Source organism: Xyrauchen texanus, chromosome 19 (genome assembly GCF_025860055.1).
Source record: "Xyrauchen texanus isolate HMW12.3.18 chromosome 19, RBS_HiC_50CHRs, whole genome shotgun sequence".
In the NCBI taxonomy this organism is placed as follows: Eukaryota; Metazoa; Chordata; class Actinopteri; order Cypriniformes; family Catostomidae; genus Xyrauchen; species Xyrauchen texanus.
This window is the reverse complement of record NC_068294.1, coordinates 34,795,966-34,818,496: the sequence shown is the minus strand read 5'-3', so window position 1 is coordinate 34,818,496 and position 22,531 is coordinate 34,795,966. Positions and strand designations below refer to the sequence as shown.

At 37.8% G+C, this 22,531-nt stretch overlaps 1 protein-coding gene across 3 annotated transcripts in view; it reads right to left on the bottom strand.

Moving 5' to 3' along the window:
* Positions 1-252: 252 nt before the first annotated feature.
* LOC127659451 (ecto-NOX disulfide-thiol exchanger 2-like) overlaps positions 253-22,531 on the bottom strand; it is a 192,063-nt gene continuing 169,784 nt past the window's right edge. For all 3 annotated transcript variants that reach the window (XM_052149280.1, XM_052149282.1, XM_052149281.1), the window contains 6 exons: positions 22,330-22,520; positions 17,392-17,532; positions 14,767-14,823; positions 11,526-11,631; positions 2,773-2,858; positions 253-910 (listed from right to left, as the gene is read on the bottom strand). In XM_052149280.1, the coding sequence (XP_052005240.1) occupies positions 779-910; positions 2,773-2,858; positions 11,526-11,631; positions 14,767-14,823; positions 17,392-17,532; positions 22,330-22,520 (713 nt within the window). In that variant the 3' untranslated portion in view covers positions 253-778. The remainder of the gene's footprint in view (positions 911-2,772; positions 2,859-11,525; positions 11,632-14,766; positions 14,824-17,391; positions 17,533-22,329; positions 22,521-22,531) is intronic.

Here is a 22,531-nt window from a genome sequence, read left to right as displayed (position 1 = left end):
AGACGGAAGAGCTTATGACAACTCTGTTTTTGTGGTCACCGGCTTATGCGTGAAAAGCCAGAGGGTTTGTGCGGACGTGTGTGGCATAAATGTAGCAGAAGCGAGAGGAAATGTCTTCCAAATGTGTAAATCTATCCCACGACTTTTTTTTAATAAGCAGAGGTGGTCAAACTTAATCTTTTTAAGATTTTGGGAGCAGTGACCTAGATTGTTAAACCAAAAATTTGTCCTGCAGCATTGTAAGGTTTTGTTTTCCATTTTTTTTATTTAAAAATAGCAAGTTATTCAAACATTTACAGTGTATATGAACAAAAGATTCTATGCAACTGTTTGCAGCCTATACAGAAGAAAAAAGAAGAAATATGTTCATGATATTTATAACTTTTTCTTTTGACAGTTCAGTCCTCGGTCAAGCAGAACCTGATTTTTTACCCGATGAGTATTTCATTGCTGCAACAGGTCAGAGTCTTGTTGTGTGGTTGAAATCCATTTAGTCCATTCACATTGTACTAATGCACACACACACGCACACACGCATGCGCACACACACACTCCATGTGCTTGTGTGTAGACATCCTTAAACATACTACACACCAAAGTCTTGAGGATCACAAGACTAGAATGTTTTCTCCAGGGCTGGAGCGCCTTCTGAGATTCCCACATTAGAATCTCATGTGGCTGGGCTGATGGATACAGAGAGCTGGCAGGTGATTGGTTAATGTCTCTTGTCCCTTGGCCATATACTTTGAGTCTGTGCGGGTCCCCCCAACCTGTGTCTCTATGCTGTCTTAATGCCATCAAAACCACAGAACTTCCAGCGTTTTTCCAGACTTGCCCCGACACCTGTCAGTTCCTGCTTGAATGTACAAGGCAACCGACCCAGTAGCGTCTCCACTTCTGTGGTACTGATCTAAAACAAACATGAAAGTACATCAAGGACTCATTCAAACCTCAAGAAAGCATGTTTCCACCTTTTTCCTGAATGCAGAAATGTTCCACAATTCATAACGGAAGCCAGTTTTCATTTTCCAGTCTCCAGTGTTTTCCTTTGCATCAGCGTATGTTTTTAATTGACATTGAGATCAATTTGTAAAAATTTACAAATACAAAAACACGTGGCTTGATAGCGGCGATACTTTACAAATCTTGATGACAGTCTTTTGACAGAGCCTCACCCGAGTGGGTCACAGACATGAATCGATGGCCAGAGCTTAGTTAGTTTGATATCATTAAAGGGATAGTAAACTAAAATTCCCTCAACTTTTACTCACTCTCATGACATGCCAGATGTGTAGGTCTTTTTTTTTTTTTTTTTACTATAAATTCTCTTCCTTGCTCCTTAGGTGATCTATGTAGGAAGAATGCGAATCACCAAAAACAAAAAGAATAATGTAAAAGTAGAGATTGGTAGTAAATGAGGACTTAAATATTGATCTGTCTCTCACCTAAACCTATCATATCTCTTCAGAAGACATTGATTTAACCAGTGGAGTTGTTTGGATTACTTTTGTGCTGGCTTCATGTTCTTTTGGTACTCTAAAAATCTTTGTGTTCAGCAGAAGAAAGTCATACACATCTGGGATGGCATGATCATTTTCATTATTGCGTGAGCTATCCTTTTAATTACTTCAAGTTGTTTGACTGCCAACAACTGCACAAGTTGAGACTGAACTAAATTGCTTTTTATGGAGACCGGAACCAGAAAACAGTCTAGCGACAATCAGAATCATCATGGGGCCAACTAGTGGTTGGTCAGGAAAACTAATATGTAGATGTAGAAAATGAGGTCCAAAGGTTTGAGACCACCAGTGAAAAGGCTTCTAATTTGCATCATTTGAATTTTTATTACATTTAGTTTATTGCAAATTATAATATCAGCATAATAATTGTATTGTAAACATGAATTTCTGAATTTCTTAGTATTTGTGATGTCAACCTTTTGCTTCAATGACAGCATGCAATCAAGCTAGCTTGGACTCCAGAAGTTTCAAACATTTCTTTGTTTTAAATTGTTCAAAAACCTAAAACTAAAGGTTTTGAATGGAATTTTCGATCTCAGATTGTCTATGTGGATCCCAATGATACCGCATGTGACATGTGAATTGTGTTCATAGGGTCATGAAACCCAGCACATGAAGTGCCATGCAGCGAGACGTGAATGTTGATTTATCAATTAAAATCCTCTAAAGTGCTTCCCACTGGAGATCATTGTTTTTAGTGAAAGCAAGCGGGAGTGTTGATGAAGATATGAGGGCATGCGTGCACTGTGAAGAGGTAGAGCGTGGGCATGAACACAGCCAGAGGGCTTCAACACAAAGCTGAAAGGATATAGAGCCTCATTTTCACCCTCCATCTGTAAGTGTAAATTAGTCACTGTGTGACAGCTAAAGGAGAGTGAAAGAGCAAGAGATGAAGGAATATAAAGAATAATCAACAGTGTGTTATAGGAAGATGAGGGGTTTATTTTGGCATAAAACATTTTGGCAGGCAAACCTTCAGGACTGTATTTGAATATGGAAAGATGAAAACACGCACAGGAAATATCTAACTGTATAGGTGTGTGTGTGGTCTTGCTGTGAGTGTGAGAGCTTTGCTTACACCGTGAGCTCGCTCTATCTGCTGAAGGGCTGTTTACACAGCAGAACATTAAAATGGCAAGCAGACAAGCATCGAAGCTTTCAGTGTATGTGTGTGTGTGTGTGTGTGTGTGTGTGTGTCCAGGTGCTATAAACTGGAGTACATAGATTCAACCTGAGTGTGTGTGTTGCATACCTTAGTGTCCAGCCGCTGTAAATAGGAGCAAATATATTCAATACTGGCTCCAAAAGGATGAACGTGAAGAAAAGTTGAGATGATTCCTGTGGAAGCAAAGCAAAAGATGATTCATATGAACAGTTTGTCTGCATAGTATGAATTTAAGCTCCATTCCAAAACCTTTTAAGGGGCCAATCAGACCAAGTCTTAACGATCATCAAAACACAGAACACGTTTTTGCCTTCAAGCGCTTTTCATAAGAAGTTCACCCTAACGTGAATCATGAATGCGGCTTCACGATTGCTGTAACAAAGCAGATAGCCACAGTCTACCGGCTGATTAACATTGTGGAGGATGAGAATTTTAGACATTTAATTCCCATTGCAATAAATATGCCAACTATGGGGAGACTAGTTCTTTCATTTAGTCAAAATCTCAATTAGACTTTGGGAAATGTTTAATGTTACTTGAACTGGTGCTATTTTAGTGCAATTCTAGTGCATTTCGAAGACTTTGTTTTGAAAATGTTAATAAAGGCTATGGAATGATTTTCCGGACATTATTCAAAAGGAATTGCAAATTGTATTTGCAATTGCGGTTTCAATTTGTGGACGCATAAAATGTGACATAATCCAAACACAATTGCAAATCGCGCATTACCGTTTGCATTTTCGTTTAAGCGAACGCACAGTGACTGCCAGATTTCAAATGGAAAAGCAAAGTCCGTTTGCAACTGTGTTTCCCATATCTTACGAGTTTTGGCCCTGTCATATTTAAATAGCAATTTCAATTACCATGTCTGCTTTTTCACTTTCTCAGCGTCGCGTATGTAGCCAGCCAAAACTCAAATGGAATACTAATTCCCTTAGTATTTCCATTGACGCCTTACACATTACTGTCTATGACATTTGTAATAGTGTCATGGCTGATACACGCTTTGATCTTCCAAAGGACACTAATCAAGCAATAGACTTGTACTTGCATTTAACACGAGAACTACCGGAATTCTGTAACTACTAGAATGGCCATTGCGGTCATTCTGACCGTTCATACTAGACTGTACCAAATGTCATGTCATATTTACATTTGAAACTTCTATTGTGGTTTTAGAATGAAGCTTCTAATGTCTGTCGTCATATTTTATATCGTCATCACCCCAAAAATGTATTGAATAAAATAGAATAATGTGGATCAAATGGAGCGCCAAGCGAATGCAGATAGTCCTACATAATACGATCTTTTTTTGTAATATATAATAGTGCTAGACTATATAAATACATAGGCCTATATATATTATATATTAGCTGCTAGACTGCCCCGGAAGGTGCGTGCCTCGCTTTGTTTACAGCAAGTTTTTTCCACCACAGTGAAAATGTTTTCGAAAGTCTAAACGCCAACAAACATGGATTGAGGCAGAATATTTCGTTAGATAAAAACATGTTGTGAATTTTGGAAATTATTACATCTATCCTTTTTCAAAACATGTTGACTTTTGGACTTTACAACGCTCTGGAGTTATTGGAAATTGGAAACAATCCTATGCCGCCACCACTGGAATCAAAATCCATGAATGAATCTTATATTAATAAAATGAATGTGAAAATGTATTAGTTCATCGACAACCACAGAACTTGCTATTGTAGCTAATTACAGATACAAATTTGATTATTTATATTAAATTATTCTCCTAAAAGGGGGCCCCCTTTTAGGAGAATTCGTTCATAATGATTTTACAGCATAATATTTTCATTATAGTTTTACAGCATGATATTTTTGCTCACAGTAAAACAAATATTGCTTTCTAAATCAGTTCGTTTTCCCACAGTTTAGCAAATGTTCATATTCTTTATTAACCGCTTTGGCCATTTTGGGTTAGGCCTATATGTGTTTCATACATGTCTAAGGTTTTTACTATGCATTGAAATACACTTTGGTGATGTTTTTATAAGCTATTGTATTGATTTGTTTTTATTTTACAAAGAGAATAATTTAATATAAATAACCAAATTTGTATCTGTAATTAGCTACAATAGCAAGTTCTGTGGTTGTCGATGAACTTTCATTTTATTAATATAAGATTCATTCATGGATTTTGATTCCAGTGGTGGCGGCATAGGATTGTTTCCAATTTCCAATAACTCCAGAGCGTTGTAAAGTCCAAAAGTCAACATGTTTTGAAAAAGGATAGATGTAATAATTTCCAAAATTCACAACATGTTTTTATCTAACTAAATATTCTGCCTCAATCCATGTTTGTTGGCGCTTAGACTTTCGAAAACATTTTCACTGTGGTGGAAAAAACTTGCTGTAAACAAAGCGAGGCACGCACCTTCCGGGGCAGTCTAGCAGCTAATATATAATATATATAGGCCTATGTATTTATATAGTCTAGCACTATTATATATTACAAAAAAAGATCGAATTATGTAGGACTATCTGCGTTCGCTTGGCGCTCCATTTGATCCATAATATTCTATTTTATTCAATACATTTTTGGGGTGATGACGATATAAAATATGACGACAGACATTAGAAGCTTCATTCTAAAACCTCAATAGAAGTTTCAAATGTAAATATGACATGACATTTTGGTACAGTCTAGTATGAACGGTCAGAATGAGCGCTATGGCCATTCTAGTAGTTACAGAATTCCGGTAGTTCTCGTGTTAAATGCAAGTACAAGTCTATTGCTTGATTAGTGTCCTTTGGAAGATCACAGCGTGTATCAGCCATGACAGTATTACAAATGTCATAGACAGTAATGTCTTTGTATTGAAGGCCAAGTTTAAAATATATCTCTATAAATTGTCTCAGACCCAAAGTAAAATAAAACCGGATTAAACTTGAAAGGCGGGACATGTTTACTTCCATGCAATCCAGCTAAAATAGAGCTCCTGGCAGGATTTTGAGGGATCTCAATATTTTTTTTAATGAAAAATTATCTCGTAATTCTGAGATAATTAAGTTGTTAATTCAGAAAAACAGAGCAAAAACTTTTTTCCATGAAAAATTATCTCGTAATTCTGAGATAATTAAGTCGTTAATTCAGAAAAACAGAGTAGATTTTTTTTTCTCAAGTGAATGCAATACGCTTCCGTAGGACATAACACAATGCATACAAACATAATGTTGCATATGTGAGCACGCACAGACATATGCACCCTTTTGTGTTCTTGTATTGTTAAATGTGTCTAGACTTTGATTTATAGTGACTTCCACATCTACTTAAGCCCATATCTTATTTCATATATGGGATGTATTTGTTGTATGTATTTTATTAATTATAAGTCTTAAACTCAATACTCTGTAATTTTTGTTTTAAATTTATAAGCCTAACCAGGGACAGGGGTTGCAAATTAGTCATGGCTAGAAACATGTATGAGTGGCATCTACTTTGTAGGCCTATTCTTTATAAAGCAATGTTCTATGCATTTGTCCCTGTCAAATAAACATTAAAATAAATACAAAATAAATAAAGAGGTGATGCCCTGAACAGACGCCGGTTTATTTGATCTTGACCGTCGACTGTGAGTGACGTCTCTTCCCAAGACAAACACGCCCCATAGCATAATCCCACCCTTGACCCTGATTGACAGGTTTCCGTGTAAGGCGTCAATGGAAATACTAAGGGAATTAGTATTCCATTTGAGTTTTGGCTGGCTACATACGCGACGCTGAGAAAGTGAAAAAGCAGATGTGGTAATTGAAATTGCTATTTAAATATGACAGGGCCAAAACTCGTAAGATATGGGAAACACAGTTGCAAACGGACTTTGCTTTTCCATTTGAAATCTGGCAGTCACTGTGCGTTCGCTTAAACGAAAATGCAAACGGTAAAAATGTTAAGTGACTGACAGCACTACTTTTAAGCCTATATTTTTTTATAGGAAAATTAAGGCAGGAATGTCTGTAATATCTTAAATGTCTTAATAGTCCTCATTGAGCAGTTTCAGTGAAAAACATAAATGAAAATCATGCACATACAGGTTTTTTTTTCAAGTTGACAATCTTTTTAACCTGACCGTGTAAAAACAAAAAAGAAAAAAACCAGCAAGACGTAGAACAATGGTCAAAGAATTCCGATTAGAATGTTTACACAGAGAACCAATAGAAAAACAGTGCAGATGAACGCAAATACCTGTTCGGTGTGAATCAGGTTCAGGTTACTTTATTTATACCCGTACGTAGATTTGGTTTGCAGTGGATGAGTTCATAAGTTTGACCAACAAAGACAACCCAAATGGAGGCAACATCCTGACTGAAATTGAACCTCATAAGTGACTGATATGAAACACAACTCCGCTTGACACACAAATATCTCTCCTCATGTAAATAAAAATAGTCTCAACTTACAATTGGTTTAGAGTTTCATGTTAGCATGTTGCTAAGCTAACAAATCAACACTAATAAACAAATATACAAAAATTGTGTGAACACCTCTATATTAATCATGTTTAAATCGATTTTCTCTCAATACATCTCGTTATTTAAATATATTTATAACAGACATTTCTTTTGACTTGTCCACCATCTTCATTTATTCTATTTACAATGCATTCTCTGCATAGGAAATGTGTGATGCTGCCTTAGATCTTGACCAAAATTAGATGAGGGGAGCTTAAAATGTTGCTCCCTACCATATGGAACAGCTTATGAGTCAGGAGTGCACCTAGGATGCTTGAAGATGCCAAGTACACAGCTTACTAGGTTTAAGAACACAGTTCTAGTGCATCAGCATCCAAAATTTCCTTAAGTATTTCCAGGAGCTGATTTGCAAATGATATCGAGTACTTGAGGTATCTTGCCTGAAGTGCATGTCCTCATCGACTAACTCTGCCTCTTGAACTTTCTAAATGAATATGAGTGTTTAATTGCAGCTTTGATGCTGTTCGCCATAATCAAGGCGGTTCATCGTGCTTCATTCATCACACTCGAACATATGGAATAACAATAATGATAGCTATTAGCACTTCTGGTGCAGATTTGATTGGAGCGCTGATAACTCAATTATTCTGAATGCATTATGGTGTGATCAGAAAAGCAAAGCAAGCTCTCCAGGGCAAAGCGCACAGGTGCCGTGTAGTCAATATTCCATTAGTCATAATGGACTGTAGATATAATTTGTATATATTATACATGGTCTCAATGCAATGTGTTTGGATTATCATGCCTTTCCATTTACACACATTGATCCAAACACAGTTAAATGCTGAAAGATAATAGAAAGAAAAAATTAATTCAATACTTTTCATAATTTAATGTACTGTTTCACTAATTAATGTATGACTGTCAGATCTAATGCTGTATGTTCTTAAACGAAAGCCTGTACTGGCAGCTTTAAAAGGTTTTACAATGTAAATTGTCTGTCTGTCTGTTTCTATTGTATGGCCCCTGAAGACTTGGGATATAGCACATGAGTCATATTAACTACTTTGTGATGCTTTTATGGTGCTTTTGTGTCCTTTATGGAACCTGACAGCCCGCAATCACTGTTTGCTTACATCAAATTAAAAATCTCCTTTGCGTTTTCTGAAAGATAATATATGCGTTTGGAAAGGACATGATAATGAGTAAATGAACTATTCCTTTAAGCAAACAGCCTGTGCTGGGAGCTGTAACTCTGAAGAACAGTCACTTTATGAATAGGTCAGATGTGTTCATCTGCTGTGCTATGGGTTCTCAAGCATTCAAGAACCATATTTATTTGATTTGATCAAAGAAAACTCCACCGCTGAGAGAGCCGTGACTGCACATCCTCCCATTTGGAAGCAGGAAGTTGTATCTGGGTGCAAAAACAGTCTCCTCTTCCTTAGTGCTGACAGGAGCTCCTCCTCAACCAGAACATGAGCTAAAGCGAATCCGACAGAAAGAAAGAGGCTGACGGAGTCCTCATGGAAAGAGGAGCATAGCTAACAAGCAGAATCTTATCCAGAGGTTCCTTAACCAGCTCTCTTCACCAAAGAGCAATGTGCTGGGCAACAGCAAGGTCAATGCTCTTTACAGACACTGGACTGGTGAATAAACCAAAATAAAACACAAATAACAAACCTTGACAATTGCGCCAAACATGCTGTCAAGGCAATTACACAGAGAATGTTGGGAGAGTTTTTGCACACACATATGGATTCTCTCTCTTATGGTATTCGTCTTTGGTGATCCAATCACAAGTGGACAGCGGTAAATACATGTGTAAACAAAGTCCAAAACATTTTGCGATTCGATCACTCAAACCACATTCAGAGGTTGTCAGAAACTAATGCAACCACATCTCATTTGTGTAAAAGCTAATACGCCCTGATGCATCCCAGACAATAGAGAATGGCCACCTACTCACCTGACTATTGCAATAAAACGTTTACATTTTGCAGCTTAGGTATGGCTTTAAAAGAAAACAATTTGATCAAAGGCTTTTAAAAAGCCCATACGTAGACAGATATACTGTATATGCATAAGACTTCATGGAACATCTTGGATGTGCCTGTTATCAACATGCAGAGACAGATCATTTTCTTTGGAGTTAAAAGGGGGCTAAATAAATAAATCATGCATTTTTATTAAGCACATTTCAGATATGCATGCTATACATAATGTATAGCATGCATATCTGAAGTTCGCTTAATAAAAATGCTTGACTAATGCCACGTCCACACTAATCCATTTAACCTTGTACGACCCCACGTCCATATGCACGTCCACAATTTATAATGTATAATTTTAGGGCTGTCAATCGCTAATTTATTTTTTTATCAAATTAATTACACGATGTCCAGATTAATCGCATTTAATCGCATATGCAAATATTTGCTGAGAAAGCCCCACATATAACAATAATTCGATATATAATGATGAAATAATTATACATAGTTATCTTTAAATATTAAAAAATTATATATATATATATATATATATATATATATATATATATATTCAGATAATTAAAATGCTTTACATTCTTGTGTCTGAAGAGTTAATCATTGATAAGAAGATACAAAAAGCGGCTTTAGAATACAATTTATTGTTTACTACCATATTATTGATCATAAGCCAATCACTGGGATACAGTTCACAGCAATCCATTTCACAAGTGAATTTGTCAGTCAGTCTGAGAATTATTACGAGAGCTTGTTTAAGGACCCGTCAATTTCAACAAGCATCAGATATGAACACAAAAACGTAACGCATGTCTGTTTTGTCCTGGATGGTTGTTTTCTTCACTGTATAAACTGTGCGTCGCCACACAGCTGAAATTTTAATTACTGCCCTCTGGAGTAAACAGGTACTACAAGCTTGCATTTCTCAGGAATCTTCCTTATTACAATAAGGGGGCATTGCGAATAATTGCATTAATTTTTTGAACGTGTTATTTTTAATAACATTAATCGCACCGAATTAACGTGTTAAATCAACAGCCCTAATCATTTTATTTTAACATGGTTGGCAGTGATTGGATGATGCTGGCCATTACTTTGAATCTGAATTAATTATGCTAATTTCTGATGTCATGTTTGTAACTTCTCAAAAACATGAATAACCAACACTTCCAGAAACAAACAATTTGATAGAAAAAGACTTTCTATAGCTTGGAATTATTTAAAAATTCACAACTTAGTCCTGCTGTCCACATATGTGGACATACAATTTTAGTGTTTTATTTTGCTTGCTTATTATGTGCTACTAGTTAATAATCAAAAAGGGAAATGGAAAATGCACAAAGTAGTCATGCACAGGTCTCAAGAGGTTAAAACCTTTGTTTTGAGGTTCCTAAAATCACGTTTTCTAAACTATGAGGTTATGGAGAATGTTTTCAAAGGTCTTTTCGGTGAGGAAAACGCTATTCTAATGTGGATGCGAGGGATACATTTTGCAAAATGTATGTATTTTCAATTGAAAACATTAGTTTGGACGTGGCTTACTATAATAATCATTCTGCTTGAAAACGGTTTTGGTGAGATTGCCCTACACTTGTTGAAATCTTATCATAAATGGACGCAAATAAAACCTATGTCTATATGGTGATCTGTATCTGCTGACCACTTGTGATTATTATTATTATTCTGTGCCTTCGTAGACATAATTTTTGACCATCATAGACTTTTTCCACAGCCACTGTAGCGCACATTTAGGGTGCATCAAAAAACAATTCTCAAACAATTCTGGATTGTCTCGATAAATGTGTAATTAATTTAACTGAAAAAGCACATGCAGGGCAAAAGACTACATTTATAGATAAGTGCCATGCAGTCTGCACCACAAAAATCTGTGCTTACACTGTGCAAACAAACATAGAATTCACCATCGGCCAATCAACTTTCAGCAGCTATTAGACAAAGTTAACAAAGGCAGATGGGAATGAAACATAGTGGGCCTATTTGACTGTTGTCCCAAGAGGTCTGTGCAAACTTTTTTTAAATTGGCCACCGGGAGGTGCTATAGCGTTTCACATGAGAATCATTTTGGAATCTGATCATGACTCCCTGAATCTGAATTGAATCATATCGGGAGGTGCCTCAAGATTCCTACCCCTAAGCGCGCACACACCTTACTCTTCTGGCTCTGATGTAGATGCCATGTCAAAGTTCCTCATTAAAAAGCATCCGAGGTAACTCATTTGAGGCTCATTTGGCCAGGCAATTAACACCGGCACCCTTGCTCACATAGCTGTGGATGATGGAAATAATGAGAAGAGTGTTTGTTTTTGACAATCTTGCGTCTGATTAGCGTGAAGAAAAAAAAAAGCTCCAGCACCCTCTGTGTAGCTCAGTGACACTTACCCACGAGCAGGGCTTCTCTTTCTGACTTCACAGGGCTGGGAGGACCCTTCTCCGGCAGGTTCTCTTTCTCCTGGCTGCAGGACACCACCGCCGATGCTGCCGCCTCCTATGGCAGGAAATAATAGCAGAAAACAATGTTTTTTCATCCCAGCAGCCCTCTGCCCCTCCCCTCATTACCCCGACACACTGACAGGGCTGCAATGTCCTCGCCCGGTTGTGTCAGAGTGATTTATCCCACGACAAATAAAGTTCTCCAGCGCTCGATTGGCCTGTAATGATCTGTCATGTTCTGCGAGAGGACAGAGTAGGGGAAATGGGACAACAGAGTTTAAGGTGGTACAGAGACGGGAAGATGGAGCGATAATGTGGAAGGAACAGTGTTTCCTTCACCACTGCTGAATCTACAGAATAACAGCAAAAGGAATTGTTTTTTACTGAGTTTGCAGTCTGAATAGAATGTGATTAGATAAAATGACTGGGTGGAAAATTAAAGACAGACTACACGTCTCTGTTGTGTTGTCTTGGCTGGTTGCATGCATAAAAACAAATATACAGCAGGACCAATGTAGTCAATGAACAAATGACTCTTGTGAGATGGTTCTTTTAATGAATCGTCATTCTTCATTAAAAGTCTTCATTAAAACTGGATATAAGTGTACACAAAAAAGTTTAGAGAGCGATTTTATCACACTAAAATCACGTTAATACACATATTGTTTATGTCTTGTGGCTATACTTTTGAAACAGTGAGTATTTTAACAGTTACAGATTGGCCCGATTCACTTCCATTGTAAGTGCCTCACTGTAACCCAGATTTTAGCTTTTTAAAGTCAAAAATATATTTTTTTGTAGTAATCAATAGGGATGTCATAAAATATCAATATATCTATTATTGATTGGCACATAATTTTATCGATATATTTTTGAGGCATCGATTAGAAGCCCAATTTGCATGCTTTCCAATTCACTCAACTGGAATCTGCTTATCAGTTTGGCGTAATAGCAATAGGAGACCATAAGAGGGTGATATAAATTGTATTCCCCCCCTCCACACACAAGATGAGCTGAAGCGGGGCAGGAGATGGCAGTCCAGAGTTATGAAGGTTTTGGTGCTTCTTCAAGAATTAACAAAATTATGTTGATTTTGCAGGTTAGTGAGTGAAACATCAAACTGAACGATTAGAAATGGTCGTTATTATGCTATTTTTCTGTATGTAGCCTTGAATAGGTCATTCATTCAAGCTGTTAAACCACAAAAAGACATACTTGTAATTGAAAATACATTGTGTAGGCTATATGAAAGATACATGCTCACAAAAGACCCTCCAGTGATGACTTGAGTAAATAATCTTTGTCCTTTAATGAGGATTTGAGTCTATTTTAATGTGTGTATATATATATATATATATATATATATATACACTCACCTAAAGGATTATTAGGAACACCATACTAATACTGTGTTTGACCCCCTTTCGCCTTCAGAACTGCCTTAATTCTACGTGGCACTGATTCAACAAGGTGCTGAAAGCATTCTTTAGAAATGTTGGCCCATATTGATAGGATAGCATCTTGCAGTTGATGGAGATTTGTGGGATGCACATCCAGGGCATGACGCTCTCGTTCCACCACATCCCAAAGATGCTCTATTGGGTTGAGATCTGGTGACTGTGGGGGCCATTTTAGTACAGTGAACTCATTGTCATGTTCAAGAAACCAATTTGAAATGAATCGAGCTTTGTGACATGGTGCATTATCCTGCTGGAAGTAGCCATCAGAGGATGGGTACATGGTGGCCATAAAGGGATGGACATGGTCAGAAACAATGCTCAGGTAGGCCGTGGCATTTAAACGATGCCCAATTGGCACTAAGGGGCCTAAAGTGTGCCAAGAAAACATCCCCCACACCATTACACCACCACCACCAGCCTGCACAGTGGTAACAAGGCATGATGGATCCATGTTCTCATTCTGTTTACGCCAAATTCTGACTCTACCATCTGAATGTCTCAACAGAAATCGAGACTCATCAGACCAGGCAACATTTTTCCAGTCTTCAACTGTCCAATTTTGGTGAGCTCTTGCAAATTGTAGCCTCTTTTTCCTATTTGTAGTGGAGATGAGTGGTACCCGGTGGGGTCTTCTGCTGTTGTAGCCCATCCGCCTCAAGGTTGTGCGTGTTGTGGCTTCACAAATGCTTTGCTGCATACCTCGGTTGTAACGAGTGGTTATTTCAGGCAAAGTTGCTCTTCTATCAGCTTGAATCAGTCGGCCCATTCTCCTCTGACCTCTAGCATCAACAAGGCATTTTCACCCACAGGACTGCTGCATACTGGATGTTTTTCCCTTTTCACACCATTCTTTGTAAACCCTAGAAATGGTTGTGCGTGAAAATTCCAGTAACTGAGCAGATTGTGAAATACTCAAATACACATGTCACGCTCAAAATTGCTTAAATCACCTTTCTTTGCCATTATGACATTCAGTTTGGAGTTCAGGAGATTGTCTTGACCAGGACCACACCCCTAAATGCATTGAAGAAACTGCCATGTGATTGGTTGATTAGATAATTGCATTAATGAGAAATTGAACAGGTGTTCCTAATAATCCTTTAGGTGAGTGTATATTGATAATCATCGTGAAAATCACCCAATTATCAATGCGTGGAAAAGGCATAGATCCAAATCCTAGTAATCAACATTACACAAATGCTGCCTATTGAGTTTAACTTGTATTGAACCTGGAATATTCCTTTAAGCTTTGTGAGACTTAAAGTGTAATTACTGATTGCTTCATGACAACATGTAGTAAAAGATGGCATTTTAAATATGGTGTTTTTTGTTTAGCATATAGTTAAAGGAATAGTTCAACCTTTTATTTATCCATGGAACACAAAAGATGTTAGCCTCACTCACCATTCACAAAAAGATCCAATGAAAGTCAATGGTGATTGAGGCTTAACATTCTGCTTAACATTTCCTTTTGTGTTTCACGAAAGTAATATGGGTTTGGAACAACATGAGGGTGAGTAAATTACTGATTTTTGAGTGAACTATTCCTTTAAAACAAACAAATTTTGAGAAAACAGAAAAAAAAAAAAAATTAGCAAAATCAGAATTCTGCAGCAAACAGTGGGAAGGAACAATAAGGTGGAGAGGTAGATATGAGCAGAATAATAGGAGGAATGCGAAGCGGTGGTGTGGACAAGAGACAGAGATGGAAAGAAGTGTCTGCCACTTACGCTAGCGTGATTTGCACTTTCGTCGCTTCCTCTGTCCTCTTGCTCAGCCGTCTCCCGCTTCGGTCAATTAAAAAAATGAGAGAGCAGTCAGTGAGTTATATGTCACAGGCTCACACTCACACATGCTGTTCACACAGGGAAAGTAAAGGACACAGGACAGACCCCAGGGCAGAAAACAGAATCACAGGCCTGACACCTAGAGTTGAAGGTCAGGCTTGCAAATGAATTCCTTTAAATGCCCAATAAGCAGTAAATCTCCAAAGCATTTGTCCTGCTCAATGAAACTAATGAAGCGAGGGTTAATCTCAGATTGAAGGCAGCCGATTTCATGTCTCTCTGCTGAGATTAGTAACGCAACCAGCTGCCGATGGACTATTTAATGGTTCTAGCTAAGACAAGCATCTCTATTGTTATGGCTCATACTATTGCTATGTATTTGTGCTAAGGACATGAATGATACCTCAAATCATGTAGCTTGTTGAAATGAAGTGTGCTATTACTTTTCTAAGTAGTTGGCCTTGAGATTTTCACCTTATGAACAATAGAACTGGGTGAAAAGAAAATCCCATACAAAGAAGATGGGAGCCTAATCTAGAGGCCAGAATATCATAGAGATCTGGATATGGGCTTTTTTAGTTGTGGCAGTGTATAGAAGACCCTGGGTAAGCCAGCCATGTCTAGGACTCGGAATATCGTTACAAATATCAAGGAAATATTGTCTGCTATCTCCAACCATGTGGCTGTGAGTTTAGCTTGGACAAGCACAACTGTTATTTACATTAGAAAGTGTAAGGATGTAGTTTATAGTATAAAATTGATTGATCGAGCTCTTAAATCTTATTGGATGTGCGACATTCACAGCAGTTTTGAAAATATATATAGCTGATACTGTATATGCACACATGTGAGCGCACATCAATTTAATTATATTTCAATACGGTAAGTTCTGAAGCTGCTTGGCATCCTTTAAGAGCCTACAGTTAGGCCCATATGTTTTTGGTGGAACAATACCTTACACAAATTATACCACTGTTAGGGGGAGTTATTAAGCAGGACTCGTGTGGCTCACTGCTTAAGTAACCAACAACTGACTTTTGCATTTGGCTAATTTACAATAGAGTACAAAATTCCATGAAAAGACGCTAAATATGAATAATTAAGTTAATCACGTCAAGAGATGAAACACCAAACAGAGACACACAGAAAACAATAAACTGTCCTCATACCGATGGGCACAGATCTATAGGAGGACAGGCAACGTTAAAACTGATTTTCATTTCTTTCATTAATGAGTCTGTCTCAGGTAATCCATCAATTTGCATGCTGATGCCTTGAACCCTTTTCCAGCATGGATCAGTGGTGCCAAAATAGATTCCGCTGCTGAATGCCAATCAAACCAGAGTCATCCACATCCAGACATTCCTCCTCCTTTTCCTGCTTTGAATTACGTGTAGTTGACCGACCATTTTAAAAAGAATTAGTCTTGGAGGGTGATAAAACTCAAACTTAACGTGAAATGATCCGCTCCACTGTACAAGATAAGGAAGACCAATCTGTCTGTGCTAGATAACAGGCTACCAAACTTTATGCATGCATAATTTAGCCCTCTCAAATTGGATTTACCTTTTGGTAGTTAAATATGAAACTGATTTATATGTCACTTAACCTGCGTTTAAGTTATGAATGAACAACTTTTCCCTCGTTCACTGGGAATGGCCCCCTAAGCAACACAGTCATCAGGTTTTCCTGACTAAAAGCTCTGTTGAAGACAGTGCTGGTGACACACAGTTAATTGAAAGCGGCTTGTTGTAGCCGCTGGTGTGGCATGTGGGCTGGCTGCTGCAGAGGTGCCATTAGTTTTCATTAGCGTCTCCAGCAGCTGTAGGGAATGTAAGCGCTGATCCGTCCCGCAGATCTGTAGTGTTCATAGCTCATCAGCATGCGTCCACATGAGTCCTTCATCTAAAATGCATTACCTGTATTTTCTAAACATCACTAAACTGCATAATTTCCATTTTTATCTCTGAGAGAATGACTGTTATGTTAGTACAGTGGTGCCCAAAATCTCTGAGACGAGAAAAAAAAAAGGTCAGATTTCCTTGATTTCTCTTTGGAACATTTGGAAAATTCAAAAATTATGCTGGAATAACATTGTAAGATGGGTTTTATTACAGTGGTTCAAATGTAGGAATGCCAGAATGACCGAAGAAATTTTATAAAAATTTGTATATGAAACTCAGACTTTAAAACTAAAAATGGTCTCAGACATTTGGACTCCACATAACATTATTCAAGATATTCAAAAGACAGTTTACTTGTAAACAACAGAGTCTAATGCAAAAATTTCAAAGAGATTTTTTTTTGTCCCAAATCCTCATCCTGAGCTAATGTTATTTTAATTAGAGCTGGGGGAATCAGATATTTCTTTTCTGATCTCAGTCCCTGGAGAGCTTTCAGTAGAACAGCCTCATTAATATGCACTGTCCTCAAACTGACAGCCCCCCCCATCCCCCATCCTCTTCCTCAGAAACAACACACCAAACCCAGACAGAGTTAAAAGAACCAAGACACAACACAACACAACCATAAACCCAAGCCTGAGACAAGGAGATGTCTGTTACTCACAGGCAGAGTGTGTGATGTGGGAAAGGCTTGGATCCGCTCCTTAAGACTCTGGATCTGGCTTTCGAGTTGTTGTTTTTCTTCTGAGCTGTTCTCCAGTTCCGTCTCTCTCTGTTTCAGATCCTCACGGAGCTTCAGCAGTTGCTACAGAAACCACAGAAGAAAATCGAAGGCGTTAAAATCAAAAAGAGAGATCAGCTTTATACAAAACTCCAAAAGCTTGACATTCCACGTAGATGGGATTATCAGTATTTAAAGTGAACACACACTGTGCACTAAAAGTTTGATGGCAATATGCACTGATTCATTAAAATGAATGTTAAGATCTGTGAATATTTATGGCTGTCTCAAAATGTATCGAGCTGCCTACCTAAAGTAGATAGCTTTTTTTTTTTTAGCATCGTAATACATGTTTGAATGCTGGATTTGAAAGTTGCATTTGTTTACCATAGCAGGGTGAGAAACCAAGGCTTGTGGCAGAATTTATGATATTTCATGATATTCTATTTTAGGCCAATCTACTGTAGTTATAGGTTTAGTGTCTATGCAGACATCATAGTGACACGTAGCTGTCAGATACCTGTATCTCAGAGGCACGTGCTGAATGTGGTGCTAACATGAATTGGTTTTTGTTGAAAAAAACAAAATTGTCTGAATGTGAAGAAAACACAAGAACTCCAAAACTTGAAATATCAAAATCTACAGTGACAGCAGACCATAAAGAGTTTTGTAACCAATTACTTAAAATGTATTCTACAGGTAGCACAGTGTTAATTTTGTTATGATATCTTATAGGGATGCACGATATATCAGCGGCCATATTGTTATCAGTGGATACATGTGAATTTTAAAGTTATTGGTCCGATTGATTTATATCCAGATTTAGATTTATTGGCAAATAAATCTGCTATCAGCCTCCAAATACTATATAATGAATTATTGGTATCAGCCAAAATTTCCATATTGGTGCATCCCTATCTTGTGGTTTATTACCAGCTATTTTTGTATTTGATGTTGATTTCTTCTTCAAGGTAACAGGCATTATTACTCAGATTGAGAATTCTTTTTAATGTAATGATTCATTTGATGTATTCGACATAAATATACTGTGAATATATTGTTAAAAACAAATGCCATGATCAAAGTAACAAATGCCAATAAAAATCTATTCCAGAGTGCAAATATCCCCCTTATTAAAAAAAAACTTTCATCTCTAACACTGGTAGCAGCTCACTAGATTTTGCTATCTTGGTTTCAAATAATTATACCTCAGATGCTATGATTATCTGTAATATGTGCTTATTTGATTGCGTTTGGCTCATAAAGACATTTCAACAACATGCAGCTGATATAACAGCTGTTCCCTGACCTCCAGAGGTGCCATGCCACTGACATTCATAAACGAGAGGAAAATATTTGGCCAGTGTGCATTTCAGTCAGAGACCAGTAAATATATTTTATACCTTTAGGATGTTTATATCTCTGTAGTGGCTCAGGTGAGGGACTAATTAAATCTAAAGCTGGATACACACAGAGGCTCTGTGCTGCCAGGGGCCAGTCTCACAGGAGATGTGTGTGTTTGTCTGTTTGAATGTGGGCTGACTACATCTGTGTAAATTAAAATGCTTGTCTCTGTCGGCATAAGAATGTTTTAAATGTCTGAAGTTTATATATATACAACTTTTTATTTCTAGGCAGTGTTGGGGAATGATACTTCTAATCAAAAATAACTTTATTTACATTACATTATGGTTACTCCTAAAAAGTAATGTGCTAAAGCAGACCTATTATGCCTCTTTTTACAAGATGTAATATAAGTCTCAGGTGTCCCCAAAATGTGTCTGAGAGCTTATATTACCATGGATCATTTATTATACCATGTTGTAAATGCCTCTTTTTGGGTGGAATCAAAAACACGCTTGTTTTCGTGTGTGTCTCTTTAAATGCAAATGAGCTGCTACTCCCCACCCCTAACATAGCTCTGGTCTCCATGAATACAATCAGAGACAATGGTAACTTTAGCTGAATTAGCCATGGAATCAGCTAATAAGCACATTTTGAAAGGCGATTTGCAAACATTCACAAAATATAAAGTGTGATACTTACATCTTCAGGATATAAAGCTGGAACATGAGCAGATGGTATGATCCATGCTTGAGAATCACATTTTTTTGACAATCCTGCTTTATATTTACACTCATTCACAAAGCAGCCTGGTGTAAACTGATTTGCACAAACATACACAAATTTTGTATGTTTTGGGGCACATTTCCTTCAAAATCAAAACTGGTCCACTGCATCTTTAGTGGCTCTGATGCCGGAAGTACATGAAGACTCTTATGTTTACTTTTACAGCCAACAACAGAACCCTTATGACACTTACGAAGCTTAGACATGATTCTTCTCACTTTATCTGCTCCAGCGCTGAAAGAAAATGGCAAACTGTGTGTAGATCACTCAGGGGAGGATCTATGATAATAGGGTGGAGTCCATCACTAGTCATGGGTGAGGCCTGCTGTAACGTGATGTCACTTTAGAGCAGAAATGAAAACCATTCAAAGAAATATAAGAAAGAGGAGTGAGTGGACTTTTAACATTGTAGGGTGGTTGTATACACACTGCTGACTCACATTTAGGTAAAAACACCATGTGAAAGTGAATTTGGCATAAAAGGTCCCCTTTAAGTTTGTTTTTGTTACTTTTCCTCATATCAGCTGGCTGAGGCTACCTCAGGTTTTTAAATTTTATTTGTCACTAACAAATTAAATATATAGAAAACATACAGTATTATTTGAAAAAGTAACTTCTTTGTAACTTATTTGAAGAGAGTAAACTTGTTACTTCCAAAAATAATCTGATGTACCGCGTGATATTTCTAACACATTATCCAAACAGACCATTTCCAAGGAATAAAGGAATTATTATTAAACCTGCTAGGTGCTCTGAATATGGTTAAATAAGCAGATTATTCATTACTGATACTGTTAAACATTGAGAAGCCAAGAGCTATCTGAGCTACATAAACTGTGGTGATGTAACCTTTTTGTTTGTCTTCGTGCACTGCTCCTCATGAATAAAATAGTCCAAGGGTGAGTTTTACACACTCTGAGCACAGAAGCGAGAGCGTCTTTGCAGCCCTGCATGCCATTTGATCATGATTCAGCTTTGAGAAACAATCTGTGCTGTACACTCTGTGTGTCAGAAAAAGTGACTTTCAACCAGGCTCATTGGTGATCAGTGAGTGTTTGTTTCTCAAACTTAAACTGATAACTTTCATACATCTCAGATGTGACCTATACGGGCAGCCATGCAGGATGAACCAAATCCATCTCACAGCAAAGCAATGTTAAGTATGTACAATCTCTTTAGGCCTCATTAGCTGTAAGTGCACACATTCAAAGAGACAAACGTCCCTCTCTGATATGGTCTCCTTCACACGCTAATAACAATTTGAAGGTCATGGGATTGTGTGGAGATAGCATTTACTTATGGGGTGCTTCCAGAATGAGAATACTTTGAATGCTGTCTGAGTTTGTGACTAGGATTCCTATTTATTATTTTAGTGTTGGACATTTGCAACTTTATTAGCTCTATAGGAAATACAACATGAGAAAGGAAATGGAATCGGGCCACATTAAAAACTGCATCAACTAATTGACTGCCATTGAAAAGTAGCCATATATCATTCATATAATATTTCATTAAATTATAGTCAAAGTTTTACCAGTGCTCTTAATAAACTATTACTTGCAAAGCTTCATGTTGCCATTGCCATTTTAAACAGCAGTGTTTAAACAGCAGGTTAGCAAGGTTATGTGGGTTTTTAAATGTTTTTTTTACAAGGAACCCTATTGTTTGAATGCACAGTGGGTTTAAAAATATCTGAAAAACTTTTTTCTCTCTGAAATCCAACCTCAGATCTCTGGGTCAGTCAGAGCGCTCGACAGAAAATGAGGAACAGAGGCTGGTAACAGTGGGTTGTTCTAAAAATAGTTAATCCTCAAGAGAAGATAACAACTCTTGATAGCAGAAATGAAAGAGCCTGATGTGGGTGGGGACGGACGTCAAGGCCGACAAAATTTTCACTTCACATGACACGTTTTACATCTTATGTGTTTACTATTTTGTGAGTGATTGATGACCTGGATGATCCACAGAATACAGAACAACACTGTATTCATTGAGTGAGGAAAGAGTAGATGTGTGAGAAAGCAAGAATGTTAACATGAACCAGATGAGTTCACAGATCACCCCATGCTGGTTTCAAACCAACAACCTTTTGGATACCAGGCCAGATCTTTAACCACTATGACACACCACCCACCAATTGACCACCCATGTCTTTAAAACCTCAAGCAGTCTGAGTATGCAGATCAAGGAGATCTATAATTATTGGAGAGAGTAATCTGTTTGCATCTCTATCAATCATCAATACTTGGCTGATGCATACCCACTCAGAAGTACGCAACCTGCAAGCAGTGAGCTTTGCTCACAGGCTCTCAGTTCCAGGGAAAAGCCAAAGGATGCAAGTAATCACAGCAAAAGGAAAATGACACCCTGATATCAGATTGGCTGATTGCACCACAAGAACAGGCACAGTCCAAAGCTCGTCACTAACGCCTATCGTGACCTGTGATATCAAAATACCAAACAGGGGACAATACAAGCCCATTACACACTTTTAAGAGCCCTCCAAAAAAAAATTCAAAATCAATCAATGCCTAACATCTGCTATATATTTGTTGCATGAATTTCATTATTTTTTTTGAATGGCTATTGCCTTGCCTTGCCTTGAATGGCTATCAATGGAGAAAGATGCTTTTTGCCCCCAAAATGTTGTAGTTCCAGCATCTGGTAGCAGGGTATAATTGCATATGCTGACCAACCAAACCTTGACCCCTTGATGCTTCCACCTCAATCATTGTCTGAATGTGTGTGTACCTTCTGCATGCCCTGCAGTGCCTGCTGCAGGAAGCTGAGTTGCTGCTGGCGGGTGGTGTCCTCCTCGCTGCGCTGGGGCTGAGCTTTACCCTGCTCCTGTTTCAACAGCTCCACCTCATTTCTGTAGGCGTCCAGCTGACACCGCAGACTGTCGTTCTCCTCTTTCAGAGCTTCCACCTGCGCCAGCGGCCCTGGGAGGGGG